Source organism: Sinocyclocheilus rhinocerous, unplaced genomic scaffold, assembly GCF_001515625.1.
Source record: "Sinocyclocheilus rhinocerous isolate Xijiao unplaced genomic scaffold, SAMN03320098_v1.1 scaffold295, whole genome shotgun sequence".
NCBI lineage: Eukaryota > Metazoa > Chordata > Actinopteri > Cypriniformes > Cyprinidae > Sinocyclocheilus > Sinocyclocheilus rhinocerous.
The window spans coordinates 2,107,862-2,118,481 of NW_015647035.1; the positions used below are offsets into that span (position 1 = coordinate 2,107,862).

The window sequence follows — 10,620 nt, forward strand, 5'->3', positions numbered from 1 at the left end:
CACTAAGTGCAAATAGCCCGCCTTGTTGGCAGAGGCTATTTACACTTACTCCGCCCACCAACGTGTGATTCGGCTGGTCAACATTACGAAAAAGTCATCAATCGTCAGATTTAGTGGCGTCGATGGTAAAGCGTGTGTCATACTCCTTTTGACGCGATCGACCCGGGTTCAAATCCGCCTTTTGGCAAACTTTTTTCGCCCTTTTCAAATTTCAAATCACATCAGAAAAGCATTTATTTTCAATGAAAATTAAGGAAATAATCAAAAAGTTGAAAATAAAGTATCGGCTATGGTTAGGGTAGGTGTAGGGAGGGATTTATTGTCCCAATAAGGTGGCATCCATTTAATCATTTGAATTAAAATTAAAATTTACACTCAATAAGTTATTGCATACTGTTTTATAATGTACTACAATACTGAGGTGCAGATAATTGCCACTATTTGCAACAAGTAGTATAAATAGCAGAAAATCCTGCTATTTTAACATATTGTAAATAGAATCTAAAGCTATATCACTAAAAAATGCTGCTATTTGCACTTAGTGCAAACAGCCGCTGCCTGAACATAATCCCCGCCTATGAAATACACAGCTACGTAAATTACGTGTCCAGGAACACAGTGGAATATTCTGGACTCCCTTCTCAGGTTTGGCTCCAGTATATTTCATAAATGCAAAAAAAAAACAAAAAGAGCCATATGCCTAACAATAAATATTCAAATGAATGAGTCCATCAAAGCATTTTTAGCCAGGTGCTCTTCTGAAAACGGCCAGCTGGTGGCGCTTGAGAACTCTTTGGTGGCACAGCGTTTTTCTAGCTGAAGGAAGATTTGGTTGCTATGACGTGGAATATTCACGGCTTGTGACAGTGACGAGCGCTGCGTTTTACCCCAAGTTGAACAGTAATCAACCATAGTCTCAGCTGCAAAAGAAAAAAAAAACAGAGCAAATTAACTTATAAAATATTATGATGGCAGTGCATCAACACGCAGTGTCATCAGTTTGCCAAAAAGAACACAGAATGTTTTACGCACCATTAACATATGAGCAGGCGTACATCTCTTTCGTACTAACTAACATTTTGAAAATACGAACATTTTCATGAGTTCGAAAGTTTATGTCAGAACGGCTTTATGAACGATTTACACAAAAATTTGTTCTGCTCGTGTTTCATTAATGAGGCCCATATAGTGGCGGACTCGGACCCGGGTCGATCGCGTCAAAAAATATATCTGTGAGTCTGACGCTCTACTGCCCACACCACTGAAGCCATTGAACACAATGCGTCTTTTTTAATATCGAGTGTCAACCAGACATTGGTGGGCGTTTGCCAACAAGCGTGCTATTTGCACTTAATGTAAAGACACTCCGAATTTTTATTCTTCCCCTCGCTTGGGTTCCAAGTGCACATGGGCCCCTGGATAATGCCCATTGGATAATCCGGCCCTGGATGAAGCAAATGAATTGGGAATCGATATATTGAAAATGCTCAGTTCTTTACCAACTCTAATGCCATTGGTGCTACTGATGTTTAAATCAGCAATGATAGTAAAACCTGTCTATTTTACTGCTCTCACAGTCTCAAAGATCACGAAATTAATCTAATGGCCTGCACTTTAATAAACTTAAAGAACAAAGTAAAATCACAATGTTGCTTAATTTTATATTGAAAGCAGAATCAACACAAATACACTAAAAAGTTTGGGATTTTTTCATGCTTTTGAAAAAAGGTACTTACAGTCACAAGACTGCATTTATTTGATCAAAAATACAGTAAAATAGTAATATTGTGAAATATTATTACAATTTAAAATAGCCACTTCTATTTTAATTTTGTGAAATTTTTTAATTTATTTCTGTGATGCAAACATGAATTTTCAGCAGCAGCTTCAGTGTCACATGATCCTTCAGAAATCATTCTAATATGATGATTTGGTGCTTAAGAAACATTTCTTATTATTATCAATGTTGAAAACAGTTGCTTAATATCTTGTGGAATCTGTGATATTTCCTCAAGATACTTTGACGAACAAACTTCAAAACAACAGCATTTATTTGAAAAATATAAATCTTTTTTTTACTATGTAAAAAATACTTTTTTTAGACTATGTAAAAGTCTTTGCTGTCACTTTTGAACAATTTATTGCATCCTTGCTGAATACAATATAATACAACCTTGTTTTTTTTTTTGTAAAAAAAAAAAAAAAAAAATTATATATATATATAGAGTGATCAAACGCGAATCCTGACAGTACCCCTCCTCCCAGGAGTGTCACCTGGTGTGCCCACTGAAAAAGAAGACTGACGACGATGAAAGACCTCGATGAGCGAGCGGTCCAGAATGTCCCGAGCTGGGACCCAGCTTCTCTCCTCCGGGCCGTACCCCTCCAATCCACCAAATGCTGATATCCCTGTCCACGCTGCCTGCAATCAAGAATCCGCCTGACGATGACGCAGGAGAGCCCGCTCATCAGGGGAGGAGGAGGGGTAGGAATAGAAACAGAAGGGAAATGGGGAGAACGCAAGAGAGGTATAATACAAGATACATGAAAAACAGGATGGACACGACGAAGAGAGTAGGGTAAGCTGAAGCCGCACCACCACCAGACTAATGACTTTGACTATGGGGTATGGCCCTATAAATTTGGGTGCCAACTTACGGGCAGGAACCCGAAGTGGCAAGTCTTTAGTAGAAATACCTTCTGACCACAAATATGCGTGGGTGCCTTAGACCGGCGACAATCTGCCGCTGTTTTGGTGCACCCCCTGTTCCTGATCAAAGCCTCCCTGGCCCTCGACAATGCACGATAAAAGTCTGAACCGAGGGAACAGCAGCCTCAGCACCCTGGGAAGAATACAAAGGAGGCTGATAACACAGGCAGCACATGAACGGGGAAAGCCCAGTCGCAGACACCGGCAAGGAGTTGTGGGCATACTCAGCCCATGTCAGCTGATGACTCCAGTACTGAACTAGGCTGGAGGCAGCTATGAACTTGAAAGTTTCACAAAGTGCAGCAGTGACGGGTGAAAAGTATGACAAACGGCCGACACGAATGACATTACTCTCAAAAACAAAGTTTCTCTGTGATATGGGCCAGCACTGTGAGATGGTGTTCTTAATGGTTCACTTCACACTGTTTATGTCAAGCCACTCACCTAATCTCTTTATTGAACTGGAGAGGCCGCTTGATGAGTTTGACGGCTGCAACGACAAGATTTCGCATGATAAAGCATTCATGAGATTGCCACAACACTATTCTCATTAGCTGAAATGCCAAATCTAATGAATCGCACTTGTAATCTGTCTTGTACAGTGTATAATGTGCAGCAAGCATCTTTTTGTGACAGGAAACACACTCTAGTAGTAGCACTAATTTGCACGATAGTATCCGCATTTCATATTGAGTTAAAGCAAATACGATTTCTCCTTGTAGCCCGCTGAGATCAAATGAACATCAGGTTTTTGAAGCTTTACAAACGGTGAGATCTGTAAAAGCAGCAGCATAAGTCAAGGTTACAAACTCACTGTGTGGCCGGCTGTCCTCTGTAGGGGGGACATCCTCCTCAGCAGGTCTTTCTGCAACAAATGGATGTTGGTTGGTAGGGGGGAGGCTGTAGCACATAACCTGCCCAGCGCAAAGGGCCCGGCCAGGGCCTCTTGAACACCACCGCCTGCCAGGGAGGCCAGGAGCTCTGCGTTGCTCACCGAACCCAATGGCTCTTTAGTCGCTTTATTAGCCATCTTCGTAATGTCTCGGGCCTCGCTTTTGGAAATCACCTCTGAATGCTTGTCCACTTTGAGCCCACATACAGATGTGGTCCGTGACGGAGAGCTCACCGGAAGTGACGGGCTGTTGCTAGTTCTGAGGAGCGCTTGGGCTGGACTGGAGGAACCCGTAAACTCAAAGTGCTGCGGTATGTGAGGAGGTGCGAGGGGGTCAGATTGGGAGGCCAGCCAGTTCGTGTTGATGGCTTGGGAAAGAAGAGGAGCTGTGGTGTTGGGTTCCGGGAGAGTTATAGAGCTCAAACCTTGCTCTCGCTGAGTGGATACGTCCAGACTCAGGGGCTCAGGAAGATTGAAGGGTACAGCTTTGGACGGCTGCATCACTGCTGAGTTCTCGGCTACCGTTAATCTGTCACTCTGGAGATCAACCTCATCTTGAACTCCAGAACTGGACAGAAGCGATACATGTGGGTACACACAGTCTCGCATAACTTTAGGCCTTCTCATATCCAGCCTGGACACTTTGGGAGGGAGTCTGATCTTCCTGGGCACTGGATTATCCCATGGTTCCTCAGCCTGGAGCATATATACACCAGAAGCTCCAGAGGAAGGATGAGCATGGCTTGAGGAAGTGGGACTCGAGAGAGATGCGAATGCTTGGTGGGAGGAGCCAGCAGCAGGGGATGAAACTGCAGGTTGCTGCTGATCACCGATTGGAGGTAGATGTGTTGGAGAAGCGTGGCCTATCTGAGGAAGGACACGAAACATTCGATGGTGTCGGGCAGAGCCAAGCGAACCGCTGCAGGGCCGCGGACCCACTGGAGGTCTGACTTTTAATTTAGCAGTTTTCTTGGGCTGACAAAGACACAAGAAAACAATCACACACATATCTTGCACAATAAGGCACATAAACAGAGAAGATCCTTTGTGATCAGGAGTGGGCAATATGACCAAACCGTCATATGAACCGCGGTATGAGTCACAGAAAATGCACCAACATTAAAGTTCTGGCCAATACAGAAAAGTCATACTTTCATATAAATAAAAAATAAAATACTAAAAACTAAAATCAATTGTATGAATAGCTATAAGTGAATTTATGCACCACAACAATTATAATATACAATATGAAAAATGCATTTTAATTCTGACACATTAATGATGACATTCAACAGTGTTATTAAATTATTAGTGTTTTTAAAGTTAGATGATTTCAAAGGTAATTGTAAAAATGAGTGAAATGAGCATGCAGAAATATAATTTCAATATCAATAGTGATGAATGTTGACTGACAACCAATATGGTAAAGATATATTGTGCATCCTTTAAAATAGTAAACAATTAAATAAATAAACTTATTTTAATTATTATATGGCAATGACCATTTTCTTGATTATTGGATAATCCTGTGAATTCTGTAATACACAAATGATTAAAAAAAAACTTTTTTGGAACTTGATGCAAAACCAAGACCAAAATATACAATTTAAATTTTAAACACTAAAAACAAAAAACTTAAAAATGAATAACGATACTAATATTAATTTCACAATAAACTAATTACATAAAATTATCCATTTTACATTTAATATTAGTAAATATAATATTATATTAGTATAATATTAGTGAATTATTATTAAAATGGGTAGCTCAGAATTCATATTGTACACGCATTTAGTCACATTTGAAGAAGCTGTTGTAAAATAAAATATGGTACATCCGTTGGATAGTTTGTCAAGTTGCGATAATGCTCATAAACTGTGCTCCATGTTACACCTGCTAATAGGATTTCCTCAACACATTTCTAATATGTTGACAGAAGCAATGCATACATAAGCATGCAAACTTCTCAAATAACACCGTGTCTACACCGGACACGAGCGGCGCGACAAAATACAATAGAACCTATCTACACTATGCTGTCTACACTGGATACGGCGCGGCGTGGCGCGACAAATTCCCGACAGTAAACTGCTGCTGCTTTCTATTTATGACGTACTGACACAAATTTCAAATGATTTTCAACAGTCTCTTTGTCGCGTCCAGCTGTTGCGGCGCGGCGCGGCGCGACACGACAACTGTCGCGTCCGGTGTAGACACGGTGTAAGATAGAAGTGTAAGCAATAACAGCAATGGCTTCCTAGATATAGAAAAACAAATATCTGCCAATAAGACATGTCTACTGACAACTATGCATAGTTGAGTGTGAATAATTAACTTCATGTGCCAATCTGCTGAGCTTGTAGTTATTACTGCGCCAGTTAATCAGACACAGCGTGGGATGGGCGACACTCCCTCAAACCAGCTGGAGAACTGTGCGCACTTCCATACCGCTCCACTGACAAATTGAATCAGATGTGTTTGACAGTAAGGACGTTCATGCACTTCAGATGATTTTGTTAGAATATGTGGAGAAGGAACAAAAAAAGATTAAGAGCATGTCTAATCCACCTATTCTGTTGTACCTTTTTGTTAAGGTTCATATTCTCCATCTTGGCCTTGAGCAGCTTCATCTTGCTCATTGTGATGGAGTTTTCCAGCGTCTGCTGTTCTGAAGATGCACTCTCTGTTTCCTCCTCCTCCTCTGCGTACACATTGTGTACAGAGGTGCCACTGAAACACATGCATGGATGAACTCTTTGATTATTTGTGTTTAACAGTGCTGTTAATTTTCCTCATGCTGCACTGAATAAATGGCATTTTAGATATTTAAATTCAATGAGTAGAGTTTTATGAAACGTCTCTCAGCTGTTGAAAAGGCTCAGGGGTTTATTATTAGGTTTTACCTAACCAGTGTTCAGGATGCTCTGTGGTTAATGAAGCAAAACCAGCTGATTACAGCACTGCAGTTCCCCCGAATGATAGAAAAAAAAAGCTCTTAGTTCCATTTTCTATGTAAAGCATTCTGCAGATGGCTAACAGAGATTGCTTTCCTATGAAAAAGCTGAATGTGTCACAGTGACAGCTAGCACATCAGAAAATCTAAATATTAGAAAGGTGTCATTTCTGTGTCAAAATGGATTTGCAAACATACTTACATTTAACAATTTATGGAAAAATGTCAGTAGAGTGTTGTTGGAGGGTGCAATGATGTTACTATATGGTTGCTAAGGTGTTCTGAATGTTTTCGTGTAAGATAGAAGTGTAAGCAATAACAGCAATGGCTTCCTAGATATAGAAAAACAAATATCTGCCAATAAGACATGTCTACTGACAACTATGCATAGTTGAGTGTGAATAATTAACTTCATGTGCCAATCTGCTGAGCTTGTAGTTATTACTGCGCCAGTTAATCAGACACAGCGTGGGATGGGCGACACTCCCTCAAACCAGCTGGAGAACTGTGCGCACTTCCATACCGCTCCACTGACAAATTGAATCAGATGTGTTTGACAGTAAGGACGTTCATGCACTTCAGATGATTTTGTTAGAATATGTGGAGAAGGAACAAAAAAAGATTAAGAGCATGTCTAATCCACCTATTCTGTTGTACCTTTTTGTTAAGGTTCATATTCTCCATCTTGGCCTTGAGCAGCTTCATCTTGCTCATTGTGATGGAGTTTTCCAGCGTCTGCTGTTCTGAAGATGCACTCTCTGTTTCCTCCTCCTCCTCTGCGTACACATTGTGTACAGAGGTGCCACTGAAACACATGCATGGATGAACTCTTTGATTATTTGTGTTTAACAGTGCTGTTAATTTTCCTCATGCTGCACTGAATAAATGGCATTTTAGATATTTAAATTCAATGAGTAGAGTTTTATGAAACGTCTCTCAGCTGTTGAAAAGGCTCAGGGGTTTATTATTAGGTTTTACCTAACCAGTGTTCAGGATGCTCTGTGGTTAATGAAGCAAAACCAGCTGATTACAGCACTGCAGTTCCCCCGAATGATAGAAAAAAAAAGCTCTTAGTTCCATTTTCTATGTAAAGCATTCTGCAGATGGCTAACAGAGATTGCTTTCCTATGAAAAAGCTGAATGTGTCACAGTGACAGCTAGCACATCAGAAAATCTAAATATTAGAAAGGTGTCATTTCTGTGTCAAAATGGATTTGCAAACATACTTACATTTAACAATTTATGGAAAAATGTCAGTAGAGTGTTGTTGGAGGGTGCAATGATGTTACTATATGGTTGCTAAGGTGTTCTGAATGTTTTCAGTCTGTTGCTATGTGGTTTCTAGGGTGTTCTGGGTGGTTGCTGACTGACAGAAGTATCTGATATTCTGCTTCTTAGATATGGATCAGATCACTCCTTCAACGTCTTTGGGAATTTTTGCTGCCCGTTTGATCAACTTGGTGAAAATTTTTTCGTCCAATTTCTTAAAAAAAGATTTTTATTATTTCAAAACATTGGTCTGTTTGTTTTAGCAGACTGTTCTTGCAGAAACCTTTTACGTATATTTCTTCGTAAATATTTATTTATTTAAAAACATTGGTCTATTTGTTTAAGCAGAAACAATTATTTAAAAATTATTTTTGGAATTCCGTTTGAATGCATATTCATTTTGAGATTTAAGATTACATTTAACAGTGTTATTAAAGTATTAGTGTTTTTTTTTTTTTTGTTATATCATGTCAAAGGCAAATGATTTGTGATTTACATAACTTATGGAAATCATTTTTATCCTTTTTTTTTTTACTTCCGTTTTGGTGATGCTAATGATGCAGATGTTACAGACTGTTAAGTTTGCCAGTAAATGCTGATGCATATCTTCATTAGTAAAACAACATGACACATGAAAACTGTAGTTCTAAAACATCTGCTTCTGTCTAAAAAAAGGGAACCAGAGTGCAGTGTGGAGGGAATTGTTCCTCTTAGCAAGTATTTTCTCTTCTTTGAACTGACCTCAATGATTCAGACACAGCTGTGAGAGTTCCATCTCCTCTATCCACCACTCGGAAGAAATTGAGCTGATCTCCCTCACGGTATACCAGGAAGGTGACCTGTTTATTAGGCAGAGACTTATCCCACATCTCCTCTCTCCCTGCATCAAGGCAGTCAGTGATATCCCTCACCGAGTCATCTGTCACTGTCACTGCAGGTAACGAGAAGAAACAGCATGCAGGTCATACTAATCAATATCAGACTGTTAACTAACTGTGTGCCTGCACACTTCCTGGAATGGTAATGAGCAACTTTCTTTTTTCTTGACCTCAAAACCATTGCACAATGGCACATAGGAAGGATTAGAAAGCTGCAACAAATCCAGCTTGTACTGAACTGCTGCAACTCTGTAAAGCAGTAGCACTAGTCAAGAATTTCCACAGCCAATCATAAACTGTCTAATTAAATATTCATGTGGTTTGTACAGTAGAAGAAACCTTTATGTGTTGCATTTCATTTCAGCACTTCATTCAGTGCAGAAGAGTGATGGCAAGCACATTAACTGGATTGTTGAATAGACTGTATTATATTGTAGTATATTTCCAAAATTTAACTCTTTAAAGACTGAAAAAAAATAGTCAATAGAAAAACAGAATAGAAAATCACGAAAAAGAAAAAAAACTATAAAAATGTAATTATGAACATATTTATTACATTAAATATACTAAATATATTTGGCATAGGTGTTTTAATGTACCACATTAGACATATCAGGCTTTATGGTCTTTTTTGTTAAAAAAAATTTATTGACCCATACATTTACAATCTTTGAATCAACGCATTCATTATTTATTAAAATCTTTTTTTGTTGTTGTTGACAAAGGAAAATTTTAATTTTTCTTTGAGGTAGAGTTTCAATGCCAACAAAGGGTGAAGCAGGCCAAAGTTATAAATACATAATTTAAACATTAAAATATATTATAAATATAAATAAATATTGTAACATGGAGACAGACATTTTGGAAATTATACTGCATTCAACATGAAATGAAAATTCTATTGGAAATATATATTTTTATCTTTATTATCAATTTGATTGTGAACAATGTATCCATGCATATATTTTTTTTTACCGTTTTAATTTTAATCACCAAAATTTTTCAATTTAGCATAATTTAATCAAATGATCCTCTGACAAACTTGTCTCTGGTGACGAAGTATTCCAGACTTCTCCAATCCTTTAGTTCACCAAAACCCCGCCGCCTTCTTACAATCGACTGCAAGCTTGCATTCAGACTTGCCTCCATCAAACCAATAACTGATGGACTGAACCAAGTCCTGGGCCTACAATTTTTTTTCTATAATCATTTTACATCACAATATGAAATAAATTATCTGTCGTTACTTCCATTACATTTTTACTTTTAAAGTCCTTCTACTTCCTGAGAAGCATAAATAACCCACCAGGTGGTAGAGAGCTTTTTGGCAAAAGTATTGATCATGTTAATGATGCAGATGCCTTAGAAAACCATGTATCCAATATAATACCTACAGCTTTATAGAGTTAAAGGGGTCATATGATGCTGCTAAAAAGAACATTATTTGGTGTAATGCAATATGTTTATGCGGTTTAAGGTTCAAAAAACACATTATTTTCCACATACTGTACATTATTGTTTCTCCTCTATGCCCCGCCTTTCTGAAACGCGTCGATTTTTACAAAGCTCATCGGCCTGAAAAGCGAGGGGTGCTCTGATTGGCCAGCTATCCAGTGCATTGTGATTGGCCGAATACCTCAAGCGTGTGACAGAAATGTTACGCCCCTTACCATACTGTGTTTCCATCATACAGTCTATGGTTTCCATGTGTCCGGCGCGACGAGACAAAACCAATAAAACCCATTAAAAACGATGCATTTGTTGCATCCAGTGGGGACATAATTACTGATTGTAATGACTTATACTGTGTTTTTACGCTTTGCGTTGCGTATTGCGCCGCGTAAACATAAAACCATGTCTGCATTTGTAATCGGAGAAACGACAAACAACAAGCCGTACTCTACACTGCCCAAAA

At 38.9% G+C, this 10,620-nt stretch overlaps 1 protein-coding gene across 1 annotated transcript in view; it reads right to left on the bottom strand.

The window, feature by feature from the left end:
• zfand4 (zinc finger, AN1-type domain 4) overlaps positions 1-10,620 on the bottom strand; it is a 22,642-nt gene that overhangs the window by 4,323 nt on the left and 7,699 nt on the right. The window contains exons 5-8 of the mRNA XM_016512688.1: positions 8,569-8,758; positions 7,216-7,363; positions 3,525-4,577; positions 3,155-3,200 (exon numbers count right to left, since the gene is read on the bottom strand). Coding sequence (XP_016368174.1) covers positions 3,155-3,200; positions 3,525-4,577; positions 7,216-7,363; positions 8,569-8,758 — 1,437 coding nt within the window. The remainder of the gene's footprint in view (positions 1-3,154; positions 3,201-3,524; positions 4,578-7,215; positions 7,364-8,568; positions 8,759-10,620) is intronic.